The following is an 18,056-nucleotide window of genomic DNA, read 5'->3' as shown; positions in this document are numbered from 1 at the left end:
GAACTCTAAGTTTTTAAGCTCTGCTTGCTAACCAAGCTAGCAGTCGTTGGCCACGTGGTACTTATGTTTTTGTTCCTTTTTTTACACAAGGATTATTTTCTAAATGACTCTCTAGTTTATGATCAACTTCCCGCGCAACCCTCTAATTTATCGAAAATATCCAAATAGCTCCCTTGTGAAAAGTTCAAAAAAATAGTTAACGGACAATGGATTGAAAAATAAAAAAGAAACTATCTGGATATTTTTGAAAAATAGAAAGGAGGCTAAGCAGGAAGCTAGTCATAAATTAAGGGCCATTTGACAAATAACCCTTAATAACTGTAAATGCTGACTTACACAAATACACGATCTTTTCTTTCTGAAGAAATTTCCAGTATCCCATTGAAAACCCTATGAAACCATTCTTTGAATTGAAAAGCTTTCATGTATATGTTGTGACACAGAACAAAATCAAACAGTTCACTTAAGTTGGGAGAAGAAGAATACGCTTTATTTCAGTGGACTCTGGCTATTATATAGCCTTACAACTCCTGAATAAAAGCAAAGACTGAAACTAACAAAGAAAGAGTCAAAACAACTAACTAGTCCCTAGTCAATAGGGATTATTCAAAACAGAATTTCAAATCTAACAGAGACTTCTAGTACTCAACATTTCCTCCCTTAAACTAATTGCCAAGAATTAGTTTACTTCAGGTATTTGACATACTCCCATGAGTTGTCTAAGTTTTTGAAATGCATCTACTTTTAAGGGCTTGGTCATCACATCAGCGAGTTGTTCTTGAGTTCCACAATGAACTAACTTCACAACTTCTTCCTTTGTAAGATCACGTAAGAAGTGGAAACGAACATCGATATGCTTACAACGTCCATGTAACACAGGATTCTTTGAAAGTTTGATCGTTGAATTATTGTCACAAAACATAGTAGTACTGCTGCGTTGTAAGTGACCAAGTTTCTCCAAAATCCTTCTCATCCAAATTACTTGACTAGCACAATAAGCAGCAGCCACAAACTCAGCTTCGGTTGTTGAGAGAGTAACTATAGGCTGCTTTTTGGATGACCACGAAACTGCTCCTGAGCTCAGCAAGAAGAGGTAACCTGAAGTACTTTTCCTGTCTTCTAGATCACCAGCGTAGTCACTATCGGTATAAGCCACCAATTCTTTACTTCCTCCCCTTTTGTAGAATATACCAAAATTGGTTGTTCCTTTCAAATATCGCAAAGCCCTCTTTGATGCTTGCAAATGCAATTCAGTTGGCTGCCCCATGTATCGACTAATAAGACTGACCGCAAACATCAAATCAGGTCTAGTAGCCGTCAAATACATCAGACTACCTATCACTTGTTTGAAGAAAGTCAGATCCACCTTAATTCCATCCGCATCCTTAGAGACTTTGAACCCTGGAACTATTGGATTGAGCACCGAATTGCTTTCTTCCATACCAAATCTTTTCAGCACCTCCATGGCATACTTCTTTTGACAGATAAAGATCCCATCATCCCTTTGTAGTACCTCAATACCGAGAAAGTATTTCATCCTTCCCAGATCAGACATATCAAATTCCCGCATCATCGAAATTTTAAAATCTTAGATCATTGAATCCTCATCCCCTGGTAAAAATAAGATCATCAACGTAAATGCTGACAATTAAAATTTTACCTTCTTTACTTACCTTGACAAACAGGGTATGCTCATTGTGACACTTTTCAAACCCCTCCTTTAAAAAATAAGCTTTTATTCGGCTGAACCATGCTCGTGGAGCTTGCTTTAGCCCGTAAAGAGATTTCTTTAATTTATATACTTTGTTTGGGCTTTCTCTTATTTCAAAACCCCTCGGTTGTTCCACAAACACATCTTCATTCAACTCACCGTGAAGAAATGCAGATTTTACGTCTAATTGGTACAATATCCACCCCTTTTGTGGAGCAAGGGCAATGATCATACGTACTGTATCCATCCTCGCTACAGGAGCAAATACCTCGGTATAGTCGACCCCATATTGTTGAGCATATCCTTTAGCCATTAGGCGTGCTTTGTGTTTGTCTACTTCCCCATTTTCATTAAGTTTCGTCTTGTAAACCCACTTAACACCGATCTTTTTGGCATGAGTTGGCAAATCAGTCAATACCCAAGTTTCATTTTTCTCAATGGCCTTCATCTCAGTGTTCATAGCTGCTCTCCACTTTTCATGTTTTACCGCTTCTTCGAAATGTATAGGGTCAATATCAGCAAAGAATACCAAATTAGTCACATCTTCATCTTCGGATAGGCCTTCACCGCTCTCGTAATCATTCATCCAGACTGGTTTATTTCTAATCCTTTCTTCACTAGAGCTAGACAAGCTCCCTTCATTCTCATTACTTGAAGAGTCAGACCCCATTTCTCTGGTATTAACTTCTCTTTCACTATCTTGTTCATTCTCATCATTTAAAATAGCATCTTCTTCATTGTCACACCACTCTAAATCAGCTGCAACTAGTTCTTCATAATTTTTATCCCATTCCCAACACTTGTCTTCTTCAAATTTGACATCTCTGCTGACCACAATCCTTTTTGTCACTGGATTATAAATTCTATATGCTTTGGACTCCTAACTAATCCCTAAAAGTACGCCGATGAAGCTTTTATCTTCTAGCTTGGTTCGTTTGACATCTGAAATGTGCACATGTGAGATGCATCCAAACACTCGAAAGTGTTCGACTGAAGGCTTGATTCCACTCCAAGCTTCTTTTGGCGTCATATTCCTCATAATTGATGTTGGACTTCGATTTAGAACATGTATCGTCCAATTTACTGCTTCCGGCCAGAAGCTTTTGGAATCTTCATTTCAGACAACATACATCGGACCATGTTCATGATAGTCTTGTTCTTCCTTTCTGCCACTCCGTTTTGTTGTGGAGTGTATGCAGCCGTCAACTGTCGTTTGATGCCATTTTCTCTGCAGAATTGATTAAATTCTTGCGAGGTAAACTCTCCTCCACGATCAGTTCGTAGGCACTTAATGTAAGTGTTTGTTTCTTTCTCCACAAGAACTTTAAAATACTTAAACATAACAAATGCTTCTGATTTCTCACATAAGAAATAGACCCATGTTTTCCGACTGAAGTCATCAATAAAACAGATTACGTACCTCTTGCTGCTGTTGGAAATAGGCGTGATTGGGCCACATAAATCAGCATGGATCAGTTGGAGCTTTTGTGATGCTCTCCAAGTGCTTTTCTTTGGAAACGAATCACGATGTTGTTTTCCTACCATGCAGTCCTTACACACTATTGTGGGAGCAACTAGTTGTGGCAATCCAAAACTTGAGTGTTCTTAGGCCTTTATAATTTAAATGGCCATATCTTCGGTGCCACAATTGAGACGTATCTTGAGTGGTTGTATGGAAGCAAGCGGACTTGCTTGGATGAGGTAAAGCTAACAAATAAAACATCCGATTTGTTGACATTTCTGCTTGAAAAATGAACCCCTTCTCTGGGTGATGAATCCGACATTTGTTATGTTGAATGAGGATTGCTAATCCTCTCTCCTGCAACTGCCCTATGCTCAACAAATTGTTTTTTAATTCGGGCACATAAAAGACCTCCGTAACTGTATGTAACAGTCCATTCACTTGCATCCTCACACTGCCTTTTCCCATAACTGATATTTTTGAGTTGTCTCCAAGTTTAACCTTCTGTCTAAAGCTGCCATTGAAATCGGTGAACCAAGATTTATTTCCACTCATATGATTGCTGCACCCCGAGTCCAGAAACCAGATTTCTTCACCTTTTTCTTCATCTAGCTCCACATATGACATTAGTAGCATTTCTTCCCTTTCAGCAAGTTCAGCAAAATTGGCTTCTTTTCCCCAACTTGGACACTCACTTTGGAAGTGTCCAAGCTTGTGGCAATTGTAACACTCAACAAAGGATTTGTCGAACGTTTGGCGCCCTCTACCTCTACCTCTTCCTCTAAGTGAGCCTCGACCACGTCCTCTTCCTCCTGACCTATCTTCATAAGTTATCTTCAAGGCATGTTCTTCCCCATCATGCTTATGAAATTTTTGTTCATGAACAATCAACGAGCTTTGTAGTTCATCAATCGATAACTGATCAATGTCTTTCGACTCCTCAATAGAGCATACTATATAATTAAATTTTTCTGTTAAAGAACGAAGTATCTTCTCCACTATTGTAACGTCTACCATGCATTCACCATACACCCTCATCTTGTTTGCAACAGTCATAACACGAGAAAAATAATCACAAACTTTCTCACCTTTTTTCATTTCTAAGGTTTCAAACTCTTTACGAAGAGCTTGTAGAATCGACCGCTTCACCCTTACGTTTCCTTGATATTTCTTTCTCATCGAGTCCCATATTTGCTTTGAGGTATCCTTCTGAAGTATAGTCTCCAAGATGGTCCGATCAATAGCCTGGAACAAGTAATTCTTCACTTTCATATCCTTCAACTTAAACTCATCGAGTTTCTTTTGTTGTGCATCGGTTACAACTGCTTCTGCTCCTATTTCTGTGTAACCAGTCTCTACCAAGTGCCAATACTCCTTGGACCTCAAGAAGTTTTCCATTAACATGCTCCAGTGGTCGTAATGACCATCAAAGCGAGGAATTGATGGCTGCACAAAGTTCCCTTCACTCGTCATACCGTCTCTCTTTCTCTGTTTGCAAATCTCTCAACAGATCTTAAGTGGCTCTGATGCCAAATGTTGTGACACAGAACAAAATCAAACAGTTCACTTAAGTTGGGAGAAGAAGAATACGATTTATTTCAGTGGACTCTGGCTATTATATAGCCTTACAACTCCTGAATAAAAGCAAAGACTGAAACTAACAAAGAAAGAGTCAAAACAACTAACTAGTCCCTAGTCAATAGGGATTATTCAAAACAGAATTTCAAATCTAACAGAGACTTCTAGTACTCAACAGTATAATCGGAATTTACCCATGAAAGATTCAACCCATACCCGTGTAAACATCCAAACACTTGTTAAATTCTTTTAGTTTCTTCCTCCATTGAGTAAAGACATGGGTGGTGGTGGTAGTGAAGCTGCTACTTCTCTCAATCTTCCCCACCTGGATCATAGGTTCAAAAACCTATCTGAATTATCATCACAAGACAATGATACCCAAAGGTAAGAAATTGATGATTATATAAACTCCCCTTTCATATTCTCAGTTACCCTTTAATGATTTTTGAAGTTTATTGTAATTTTGAATGATTTAGGGATGATCTGAGTGTAAACAAAGTGGATGATGATGAGCTGAAGAAATTCACTGATTTTGATGGTCTGGGTATTTCTGGTTCTCTGACTTCTTCTGAATTAGAAATTCTTCAAAGGAAGAGACTCAAAGTTTACCAAGAAATTATGAAGAATTACAATAATCTAGAGACGAGAATTGGTGGTCTGAAAGAAGCCAAAGTTAAAATAATCAGGTATTGTATTTATCTTCTGTCATGTGCTTGTGATGAAATTCTGGTTTGTTTTAATTATTGATTTGATAACTTTTTAGGTATTTTTTCAATTAGGATAATTGGAAGTTGTAAATTATTGTGGTGAGACTTGAGATGCCTTTGAGGGATGATTATTCATTTAGAATGGCATTTTGGAGTTGAATTTGGTGATTATGTTTAAACTAAACTAAAATACTAAATGATGTCCTTAAAGGGAAATCCCTATTGTCGTTACCCATTTTCACCGGAAAATAGCAAGTTGTCGCTGTTGGTGGGTTATTGTATACTTTTTGTACGCCATTTATGTTTTACCCAGTTTGCACTTTCCCTATGCGTATGAGCGTATCACTCCTAAGAAACTTGTCTCTTGTCATAACGATACGGCATATGAAGTTGATTTTTGAGATATCAATGACATATCAGGATATCCCTGATTATAGTTTTTTTCCTTTTCTTGGATATGCAATATATATATATATATATATATATATATATATATATATATATATATATATATGTATAATATATCGACACTTGCCAAAATAGCACCAGTGTATGGTGTATCGCATGTTGACCTATAAGAAAAAGATTCATATCGATTACTTAAGCTAAATGAGGCATCTGTCAACCCAGAAACCTGGATACAACATACAGCTGGTTATTGAGGCACGATATGCCATTAAGGAATTGGAATATTTATTGGCCACATTCCTTGGAATATATTCAATAATTGATATATTGTGTTTCGGTACTTCTATAAATTCTATATGTGCAGTTACAAGCCCGGAGCTTGGATTGAAGAGGTCGGTGGTACGAACTTGAGTCATTACGACATACCAAAGAAAGTGACTCTCCTGTTGGTTGGCCCAAGAGGATCTGGAAAAAGTAGCCTTGTCAATAAAATCTTGAGAGCCTTTGAGGAAGACAAGTTCGTACCAGATAGCGCTCAAGTATCATGTAATTTCTCTTTTCTCACATTATTCAGTATTTGCATAGTCTGTAATCATCATCCTGAGAATTGCGAGTAAAAATGTAGAATACAATTTCTTTCCATTATTATAAAGACATTCGATGGATTATATGTTCCTGCATGAGCAGATAATTCATTTGCTGGAGATGGGACCTACTTTCTTCACCAATATATGGTTCCAAGACGTTCAACTTCTTTCTGTCTGTGCGATACACGAAGTTTATCAGTAAAAGCTTCTGAAAATTTTAAAACACTCAAGAGATGGATGTTACATGGTGTATGCCATGGACAACCAGTTATCAGGTCATTTTTCTGAACTTACTTATAATGTTAGATCTTTGAGGGTTTTTCCTTCAAAAAGGCGACCTTTGAGGTTAAGGATTCGTTTTTTTATTATATACTTATGACTTATGAATAGGGGTTCCGATGATTCTACTATGAGGAAGAACAGGAAACGGAAGGCAAGGGCTGGAGGATATTGTTCGAAAGAAAAGAGGATGGTTAATTTTGTGATTTTTGTTGTCAATGGACTTTCAGTTCTAAAATCTATGGATAATAAAGTTGATGCTCAGTATATGGACTTGGTTCGCGACACTTTCAGCTGCCCTTATTTGTCGTTTAAAGGTTTTGCTTCTTCCTTATCAGTGCAGTTTCTCTTTACTTGCAAATATTACTTAGTTGTGTAATTAGGATGACATTTTTAAAGCGATTCTTGACATGATACCATCCAAATGGAATCTAGGAACCTTTGACCATATTCGACTAAACTATCATCCATTAACACTAAGATTGTGGCCTGAAAGTTCAGACATGGTTTTAATGATTTCATGAATGCGAACAGTCGTTGCCTTCTGTGAGGATAATCTGCATATGTCGCGGTCACCTGAAAACGAGTAAATTTTGAATGTTATTAGTATGCCATATATAGTTGTTCATAAATCTGAAAATTGTATTCCTATAATCATATGGAAACTGGATTGAATGGTTCATTTCACTCTTCTTTTTATACTTCCATATGATATTGTTAACGAGTGGCATTCATTTCATGGATATTAATACAGAAGAATGAAATACTCTGCATTCCTAACTATGTATGTAATATAAAGAAAATATTGTCGTCATCTTGTTTGATTCTTTTATTTGTTTCATATTGCAGATGATAAACCTCTAGTTGTGATCACACATGGTGACTTACTTTCATATTCTGACCATGCTAGTGTTCGTATTCATTTGGGGGAATTACTTGGTATTCCACCGGATACACAAATATTTGACATTCCAGGTATTATCAAGTTATCTTTCTCCAATAACCGATTTTCATGACAAATAAAAAATGGGGTTGGGAACCAATGCCAAGAAGGGATTGAATGAGCAATATGTATTCGATCTAAGACATTGATCCGGCGAAGGCTGACCACAGCCCCAAGCAACGCTAAGGGCTCTAAAACGGTGGGTTCAAAAGTTTCAGTCCTTGGACCTCATGCCTACTAAACCTAGGAGTAAGGTTTGGACCACCTGGTACCAATCCACTGGTTCACCAAAAACCGAATCTAGTAGCAACCACCGTCTTATAAATATGAACATATCTTCGTTACTTTTTGATTGCAGACAAATGTGGGGTGGAAACTGAGTTGGCAGTAATGGACATGCTACGATATTCCTTAGAGCATGCTGATAGAAATCTTCCTCTTAAAGAGGGGTGTCTGAAAAAGGTATGAACTCTTTCTTAAAGCTGTTATTATTCTGTCATCTAGGATTCTTCTGAAAAGAGGAAGTCTTCCCAAACCTCCAAAGGTGTTGGGTTAGAACCCCTTCTTACGGATGCTCGCCGTTCTAGAAAATCACATTATAAGAGAACCTACAGTGTCTTGATGTAGGACAGAAATGGGAAACTGGAATTAAGGAAGAAAATAACTTGATTATATTATAGATAGACACTAGCATCACACTAGTACAGACTAGGAATCACTCCTAGAGCCCTTAGGCATCACACCTTTGGGGTATTTGCTCACACAAATACATAAAGCTTAAGTAGTTGCCATTACTGAACCTCGCTCTGATACCAAACTGATGTAGGACAGAAATGGGAAACTGGAATTAAGGAAGAAAATAACTTGATTATATTATAGAGAGACACTAGCATCACATTAGTACAAACTAGGAATCACTCCTAGGGTCCTTAGGCATCACACCATTGGGGTATTTGCATCACACAAACACATAAAGCTTAAGTAGCTGCTGGAACTCTCTCTGTCTGTCCTCAAACAGCAGAATACAAGCTTTATATAGGCATAAAATGATAAAACCCCCCTTTGTCATCTTTATTTCTAGGCTATTGAACTTCTAAACTCCTCGGACACTAAAATACATTATAAAGGACATTTAAGACATTAAAGAGACACTATAAGACATTAAAGACAATAAAGAGACACTAAAAGACATTAAAGACACTTAACCATCCTAATAATTAGAAGCTAGTAGAATCTTCACAAAGACATGTGCATCAGGCCCGCATTATTCAAGGTTCTAAGTGGGCCATTCATGCAAGACACGCCAAATCAGAATTTGGGTCTGGCAATCCTTCTTTTGACGTCTCCCATAAGCCTTAAACAGTTGTTGCCATTCATCTCTATCAATTCTCCCGGGCTTGTGAAAACTCGACCCCGACGAGTTAAATGCATAAAATTTCTCATCAAGGTCCTGGTCAAGTACTTTGGACTCATCATCTCTATCAATTCTCTGGGGCCTGAGAAAACTCGACTCCAACGAGTTAAATGCATAAATTTTCTCATAAAGGTCTTTGTCCAGTACTTTGAACTCATCATCTCTATCAATTCTCTGGGGCTTGAGAAAACTCGACTCCAACGAGTTAAATGCATAAATTTTCGAATTAAGGTCTTTGTTGAGTACTTTGAACTCATCATCCATAATCCATGTATAATCAGTAAGTGGGTGTCCCATCCATTTAATCCAATATCCTTGATGGCAATCCACCTCAATAGGCACTTTGATGATCAACAATGTCTTTAGTCTTTCCGTTTTCCACTGTTAGAGATGTGGTAACGAGTCCAACAACAGATACATGGGAACTATTTTCTTCCTCCTCTAGGTCATTATACTCATAGATTCCATAATCAAATAAAGTTTCATTTTCTAGAGCTTTCTCTTCATTACTTCCGGCTTGTTTATCTCCTTTTGCAGTTTCAGGATGTTTAGCAAGATGGTGTGTTCGAGTTTCAATCTTAGCTAGTCTGGTTTGCACGTCTTTGAGTCGTTCTGTAATTTCAAAAATGATATCGTCTCGTTCATTCTCAGTTAATCTTCTCCTAAGTCCGGATCTAGTTGCCATTACTGAACCTCGCTCTGATACCAAACTGATGTAGGACAGAAATGGGAAACTGGAATTAAGGAAGAAAATAACTTGATTATATTATAGATAGACGCTAGCATCACACCAGTACAGACTAGGAATCACTCCTAGAGCCTTAGGCATCACACCTTTGGGGTATTTGCATTATACAAATACATAAAGCTTAAGTAGCTGCCGGAATACTCTCTGTCTGTCATCAAACAACATGAACACAGGCCTTTAGGCATAAAACCCCCCTTTGTCATCTTTACTTCTAGGCTATTGAACTTCTAAACTCCTAGGACACTAAATACATTATAAAGGACATTTAAGACATTAAAGAGACACTATAAGACATTAAAGACAATAAAGAGACACTAAAATACATTAAAGACACTTAACCATCCTAATTAATACTTAGAAACTAGTAGAATTTCCACAAACACATGTGGACCAGGCCCATTTTATTCAAGGTTCTAAGTGGGTCATTCATGTAAGACACGCCAAATTAGAATTTGGGCTTTGTAATCCTTCTTTTGACGATCCCCATATGCCTTAAACAGTTGCTGCCTTCATCTCTATCGATTCTCCCGGGCTTGAGAAAACTCGACCCCGACGAGTTAAATGCATAAAATTTTTCGTAAAGGTCTTGGTCAAGTACTTTGGATTCATCACCTCTATCATGTCTTCTTCGCACTATTTGTCATGTGCGAATGATATGATCAATCCGTTTTTAGGGTATTTGTTTAGTTGTTAACTCATGAGTTATATTTCTATTATGCTCTTATTCCTTTTTCCTAAGCTACTGTTGATTAATATTTAACACTTTCTTAACGTGGTGGTGTTTGTTTTTTTCCTCAATGTTTGAATCTGACATGAGCTGACTCGCCTGAATTATCTGACTCAAATGGACCCAAATCAGCCACTTAGATGATCTAGACATCACGATTCACGAGTCAAACAAAAACAAGCATTCTGATATCTGACTAGAGTCAATGAGCTGACTTAGAAGAAAAAACAAAACACGACCTCGGTATCATCATGTGCCCATGTTTGTATTGCTAATATCTAAAGTCGATTATGTGCAGGTTATGAAAACGACAACGATGATCCATCTTGTTTTTGCATTTTTGTTCATCATTTGGAGATTTATCGATATCTACAAGGACAAGATCCAGCAGGAGAAGCTTAGATCAGAAGCCCACATAAACTGGCATAAAATTCGACATTTGTGGTAGGTCTGAGATCCATCTCTGCCAATCTAGTTTAATATATGTTGAATTGTCTCTTTCGCAGAATTTAGTCTTCTGAGCTTTTCATGTTCATAAATACACTCTGTCCAAAGAATGTTCATGTATATATATATATATATATATATATATATATATATATATATAGAAACTGAACATGTCGGAAACCATGATTAAGGGACAAGCTGTGAACTGCTATATTGTTGGAAACTTTGTGTATATATCGTTGTGTTCGTTAAGTTTGTGGCCATCCAACTCAAAACCAATTGGTAATGAGTGGAGAGGACCTATACTTTATATTCTTGGTTACTAGTTTCTCATTCTCCCATGTGGGACTATTCTCACACGCCCCCTCACGTGTGGCATTCTTTGAGCCTAACACGTGTGTTTTTTTTTCTTTACGGGTGACGTGGAGCACGTGTGGCTTTTAAGCCTATCACGTGGGGTTCTTTGAGCCTAACACGTGTTTTTTTCTTTACGAGTGACGTGCAGCACGTGTGTTTTTTAAGCCTATCACGTGTGGGCCTAGCTCTGATACCATGTTAAGTTTGTGGCCATCCAACTCAAAACCAATTGGCAATGAGTGGAGAGGACTTATACTTTATATTCTTGGTTGCTAGTTTCTCATTCTCCCATGTGGGACTATTCTCACAGTGTTTAGTTTGGTTTATGTATCATATGGAATGGATTGATCAACTCCATAGATTTCTTAAAAGAAGCTCCTGGAACACGAAAATCCAATCATGCGAGAATTTAAATTTTGGCTTCTTGTCGTAGTTCTCCAACAAAATGACACCAAATTGATTGAAAATTAGAACCTTCAGAACTCCTTCGACATTTGGATAACGTGTTACAGAATTGTGTCAGTCAGCATTCAGGATTGCGAAAGCTCAACCAAATGATAAGAGCTTACCTCTAGGACGATTAACTGACCTCTTTTGGACTTTTTAGTGGTGGAGGAAGCGTTAATGGAGATAAACTGAAATGGGTTATAAATGCTTCATCACGCATCCGATTTTTTCTGATGAAACTTTAATGAAGGACTTAATACTCATGGAGAAGAAGATGCTTAGGAAAGTACGAAGAAGTAAAAGATGTATAAAACTCTATTAAAGATTTTGGGTCTAATTATTCCTGAGATTTGACAGTTCTGGATTTGGGGCGAGTACGGGGTGATTTGGTCAGAGGGGTAGTTTAGAAAGACGAAAACTTGGGTTTGAAGTTGTTGACGTAATAACAGACCAAAACAATATCAACGATCACGAACTAGACAAAACAAAATTAACTAACTTATACAGCCAAAAAAGTAAGTAAACTTTGAATTGTTAAAAGTATCATGTGTGTTATCATTTATTTATCATATACTAAATCCATTGGCTCTGGCTAGGATCCTCAAAAAGACAGCCAAGTAATGAAAAGATCTTGGCAATGCATGGATTCTCTTCTTCTTTAGAAGATTTGAAACCTTTTAGGTCAAATTTTGTGTGCCCACTCAATCTTTGGAATTTTTAAAGTTTGTCCCATCCCCCACACCACACCACCACCATTAATAGAAGAAAATAAACATAGGAAGCTTACCCACAGTATTGTACAAAAAAAGTCAAATTACAAAAAAGATGAAAACACCATGGATTTTTAAAATTTATGAAAAAGACCCTAAAAATTTGGTAATTTCCCTAAAGATTCAACTTCTCCGCCCGGGTTCTCGCACAATGTTTTGTATTTTCTCTTGGGTAGGACAGTTAGTGGTGCCTCTGGGCCAGTCTGGCCCAACCTGTTTATTCGCCTGACCAAGACATCCGAGACCTGCCTCTTTCTTGCCCAAAGCGGGCGGGGCTGGCTTGCGCCAGCTTGATTGACACCACTGAGGTTAGTTGTTAAGCTCGAAACGTACTCCAACAGATGTTACAGAAAGTAATAACCGAACAAAGAAACACAAGTTGCAAAAATGGAGCTTCAAAAACTCTCTGAATTCATAATTCATCATTACAATCTTTTAATAACTTCTACAGCAGAAGCTGAAAAAGAATTACAACAAACACAATTTAAATCTTATACCTTCTTGTTGATTCATCTGCTATTTTTTAGATTTGGAGCAAAACCCAAGATTATCGTTTCATTTCTTCGTTATTCCAGTCTGCCGTATTTCGAAATTGCAGACACTAAAAACTGTAAAAGAAGACAAATTGATAATGAAAGTTGAAATAAAAATATGGAGATGATAATAATAAACTCATCTTCCCCCAGAAGCAGTAGTATTTGAAATAGAACTCAGGAATTCAGCTTTTGCTTTTGAGTCTGTTGAAAATCGGCCGAGTGCAGCGATTGTTGCTGTACTACTTCCAACTTTTTCGATCCCTCGAGAAATCATACAGATATGATTAGCTTCTGCAACTACCATAACGTCGTCACCTAAAACTAAAGAAACTGTTTCTGCTATCTGTCTTGATAATCTTTCTTGTACTTGAAGCTTGGAGCCATGGAAATGTACTATAGATTGCAACATTGATCTCTTAACGGATTTCTTCGGCCCTTTGGGGTTGAAGTATCCGATATGAACCACGCCATGAAATGGTAAGAGATGGTGTTCACATAAAGACCACACAGGAAAGTTCAGCTCGGATTGAATATCGTCTTGGTAGTGAATGATGTTCCCACCATTAGTGTCCAGCTTGAAGCTTCTATCGGAACCAGAACAAGAACCTAAACCATTTAGATGCAAATTCATTTCGAAATTACATTTCTTATAGTTCATTAACCACTGCACAAATCGATGAGGGGTTCCTACGAGCTCTTTCCTCGATGGGTCTTCACCGAGAGCATGAAGCATTGAAGATACCGCTTTTATCATCGTTGGAAATGCAGGTTCCATTATAGCTGAAGCTTTATAGATTGAAGGGTTTCTTAGGCTCGAATTCCCGTTGCATATTGCATCTACAGGCCTAGAGGGACACCAATGCGGGCTGATTGAGAGTTGAGTTTGGGCTTTTTCGACATCTATGCCTCGGAACTGCAAAAGAGCAACAAAATCACCCCAAAAGTCTCCATTTTCGTTTCCAAGAACTCCCGTAGCAGAACTAACCAAGATTTTCGTCCATCCTTGCATTTCAGCTTTAGAGGGGTGGCAACTTGCAGAATTGAATTCAAATTCCGTTGAATGCATGTGCCAACACTGGAGGACAACTGAGACACCGGCTGGTTTGATTCCGTTATGCAAGCCCGTACAGATTTCATCTGCTAGACGTTGCGGATTTTGAAGCCGTTTAGCAAAAACATCGGAAACCCTAGAGAGTTTGCTTAAACCCACGACTCGTTCTTCTGATGGGACATAACCAACATGGCATTGAACCTGAAAAGGGAGCAAACAAGATTCACAGATCGAGAATAGGTTAAGATCTCGAACAACAACAAGCCCACCGACTCCTCCTGCAAGTCCGATTGAACTATCTAAACCAGCTTCTGGGAACAATGCACCTTGAACAATATCCTTCACCTTTTGTTTGTAACCTGAAAAAAAGATAAAATCCAACAAATTCTTGAAATCAAGAAAAGCATAAGATATGAATCCCCCAAAAACAAAAATTTATAGTAACTATGTTACAATGATTTCCCACACTTAAACCACAAGTAAATTATTTCAATCTTTTATCAGATTCCATACTTCGTAAAGAAACAGTTTTTCGAAAGATATATAGTCAAGAATACCAACTAAGCTTTCGTTTGAGAGAAATTGTCCGAGTTGATCAACTAGGAATTTGATGAGATTTCTAAGGTATTTCACCTAACTCTTCCATGGTTCACTAATTTCGATTTGAGAACTCTTAAATGTGTTCACATAGTTCCATTTTCAATGGAGGTCTTCTCCAAAGTCAAAATGCTTCCAAATCATATAAAATGGACGAATTATTTCAATCTTCCCCTTGCGAAAAAAAAAGTTCTTAACTCCAAAGAAAAAGAGATGGTGTTGAGAAGTGCCTTGAAAATGGGTCGACTCAAACCCGAAAAACCATTAGAGACAAAGGAGGGACTGAGTGCCAGGGCTAGTTGCATATGTATTCACAAACTCGAGAAATCTTTGTAACCTTGTTCTTCATTTAGAGTAAAATCATTGTGCTATTGTTTGTGGTCTAGTAGGTTTTACGACCGAAATGTGAATTGAGATACTCTAACCACAAAGAACTACTCTTTTCAATCATAAACCAAAGAGTTAACAAAGATATGTGAATTGAGATACTCTAACCACAAAGCACATAAATGGAAAATAGAAACTTTGTGCTTTATATATATATATAAGAGAGAGAGAGAGAGAGAGATTGTCACCTCTGGTTCCCTCTAAGAAGGCTTTAGCAACACGAAGTGGAGTCTTTTTAAGACCTTCCCTATTGGAATCCTCCCCCAAACCCTCCAAAAGAACTTTAACAGCATCTTTCATGGCTGATGTTTTCTCTGAAACTTCATCTTCTTCTTCCTCAAAACACTTCTCTAGTTTCACTCCATTCTCAAGTTCTCCATTAAAATGTCCCTCATCTAAAGCTCCCATTGACAGAATAACTCAAATCCCCCTTCCCCACACACAAAAAAAAAAATCACCCAATAAAACAGCACAATAAACACAAACCCAGTTAATCAAAACTCCCCAAAATCAAAACCCACTTCTTAAAAATTTTCAATGAAGAAACTTATACACTGCTGACAAACAAAATACAGGAATATCGTCAGAACAAATAGAATGGCACCAGACCCTTGATTCCTTAACCAATTAAAACCCAGACAAGAAATAGTGATTAGATTGGGAATCAAAGGTACCCAAATAGGGAAAAGTAACAGAGAACGAGATTGGTAGTACAGATCTAAATAACCAAAGAAAAAATGAATACCCAAACTAGGGGAGAAGAAGAAGAAGAGGAAGATTGAGATCAAAGGTACCCAGATGGTGGAGGTGGAGGAGGAGGAGGACACAGTCGGAGGGTATCAAACACCATGACTTCTTATAGGGAAGAAAGAGAGAGAATTTTAGAGAGAGAAAGATTGAATTTGGGACGGGTGAACATAAGAAGCAGAGGGAAGGAGACCGTTGGATCTAGAAATGTGTGGATGGATTTGAATTTTTTGTTCATCACCAAACACCAAATCATTGTTGATGATTGGGACCCACTAAAAGAAACGATTGTTCTTAATTGTACGGCAGAGGATTGGTTGCTATCAGAATTGAAGAGGCAAGATCTATTAGGTTTTTAGGATCTAACGTGGTCAAACCAAGATTGTTGTGTATCTTACTCCTTACCTTAAAAGGCATATTCTTAGACGACCCAAAGAGAATCCATGATCACCCAAAGCTTCTTGCAAAGTATTTCATCACAAAAAAAAAAATTTGCATTTTTTTTTTTTGTTAAGGAGGACCAATTACTTTATGTGGACAACTATTTTCGAATACGATGCAAGTCAATTATGTTTGACTTTATTGACTTTGATTTAATAAGGAGACAACTCTATAAGACCTTAATTATTAAAATACAATTTGATTTAAGGATTAAAAATAAATATAATAGATTAAAATAGAACTGTCATTCTTCTTCTTCTTCTTCTTCTTCTTCTTCTTAATCTTCATCTTCTTATTCTTGTTAGTCTTATTCTTATTCTTTTACGACTATTACAAGTAAACTACAACTTCTACCACTTCACTATCTTATTACTCGAACCTTAGATAGACGAGGAATATAAAATCCCTCAATCTCCACTTAAAGAAGTTTTTCCAAGCGAAATTATCGTAGAATTATAAAGTCTAAGGTTTATGGAAGAAACGAGGGAGGACTAAAAATAAAACATTTTATTCTTAGAGGACATGAATGAAAAATAATAGAGTGATGCCCCTTTAAACAGTGGTGTCCATATGACATTTTTAATTTTTCTAGTTGTCCACCTAAAATAATTGTCCATATAAGAAAATTGGTGATCCATATATTAGCCACAAAAAAGAACTCAAATTAAGCTCAAGTATTAATTTTATTTCACCCACTTTTGTTAAAGTGACTACCATAATCAATACAACGGCATTGATACATCAATGCCATATAATAACTACACATTAATACCATATAATAAGTACGGTAACTATCAAATTTAAATTCTTATAGAACATGGCCTAAAGCCAACTGAACTACAGGCCTAAAGTCAAAATAAGCTACTTTGTTTATATTTTTAATAACTCAAATTCAATAAGACCTTGAAGTCATGTTTGTCGCGCGGGAATAGCATGGGAATGGATTGTGATTCCCGAAAATCACAATCCAGACTATTGTTTGACGCGCGGGAATAGCGTGAGAATCCATTCCGTGAAAATAGAAATCCTCCTAAAAGGTGTAATAGCAAACCCAGTGGGTTTGTGATTCCTCTTCCCGTGAATCATATTTGTCAATATTTATGGACAAAAATATCCTTAATAAAATAAAAAATACCTAATTTAAATTTGTGTTAAATATAAACTCAACAACTAAAATAGAGTTTCCACCACAGAAGTTATTTATCTCTCGGTTGTCTCTATCTCTCTCGGTTGTCTCTCTATCGTTCCCGATTCTCTCTTGCTTTCTCAGTCAAAGGTAAGTTCTATATATCTCTCAATTACTTCTGTAACAGTGATGAAATGTATAAATATAGTAAGAACTATGCGTGTACTTCCACCCTATTTATCTATCACCGTACTATAGAAAGTGTAAATCATGACGTGATGCCAATCGATAGGTAGGTTGTTAGATTTATATCAGTAGTAAATCATGTAGTGGTGGAATTGGTAGGTGTGTTGTTAGATTTAGAGTAGGCTTAAAATGAGAAAGAAGAAGTGGGAGTTCCGTATTAAATTGATAGAAAGAAAGATGCTTGTTGTCTAAACTTCATGTAAACCTATCTTATTCTGACTTTACTTTTTTTTTTTTTTTGAAAGAGCTATATATTAATTAACTAGAAATAAGAGTTCTATTACAATACAACTTAAAAAGAAAATAAGGAACATTCTTCCAAGCCTTTGTTCTGTTTTTC

At 37.0% G+C, this 18,056-nt stretch overlaps 2 protein-coding genes across 3 annotated transcripts; one reads left to right on the top strand and one right to left on the bottom strand.

Moving 5' to 3' along the window:
- Positions 1 to 4,669: 4,669 nt before the first annotated feature.
- LOC147539414 (uncharacterized) lies at positions 4,670 to 11,263 on the top strand. Its single transcript, XM_086641109.1, has 8 exons — positions 4,670 to 5,135; positions 5,228 to 5,437; positions 6,231 to 6,412; positions 6,554 to 6,728; positions 6,844 to 7,049; positions 7,582 to 7,707; positions 8,034 to 8,137; positions 10,863 to 11,263. Exons 1-8 carry the CDS (start codon positions 5,029 to 5,031, stop codon positions 11,010 to 11,012), a joined length of 1,260 nt encoding a protein of 419 aa, XP_086497235.1. The 5' UTR covers positions 4,670 to 5,028; the 3' UTR covers positions 11,013 to 11,263.
- A 1,701-nt stretch (positions 11,264 to 12,964) lies between these two features.
- Positions 12,965 to 16,374, bottom strand: LOC147539413 (GTP cyclohydrolase 1-like). 2 transcript variants are annotated; one of them, XM_086641108.1, is made up of 3 exons: positions 15,781 to 16,374; positions 15,345 to 15,702; positions 12,965 to 14,531 (listed from the first exon to the last, which is right to left on the bottom strand). In XM_086641108.1, the coding sequence occupies exons 2-3, from the start codon at positions 15,562 to 15,564 to the stop codon at positions 13,258 to 13,260; spliced, it is 1,494 nt and encodes a 497-aa protein (XP_086497234.1). In that variant the 5' UTR covers positions 15,565 to 15,702; positions 15,781 to 16,374; the 3' UTR covers positions 12,965 to 13,257. The 2 variants fall into 2 exon arrangements, with proteins under 2 accessions (XP_086497234.1, XP_086497233.1); XM_086641107.1 differs by having other exon boundaries at positions 15,345 to 16,374.
- Positions 16,375 to 18,056: the final 1,682 nt, after the last annotated feature.

Source organism: Eschscholzia californica, unplaced genomic scaffold, assembly GCF_041429995.1.
Source record: "Eschscholzia californica isolate CP2 unplaced genomic scaffold, dmEscCali1.0.p SCAF_5, whole genome shotgun sequence".
Lineage (NCBI taxonomy): Eukaryota > Viridiplantae > Streptophyta > Magnoliopsida > Ranunculales > Papaveraceae > Eschscholzia > Eschscholzia californica.
The sequence above is the reverse complement of the archived record's forward strand: the minus strand, read 5'-3'. Positions and strand labels throughout refer to the sequence as shown.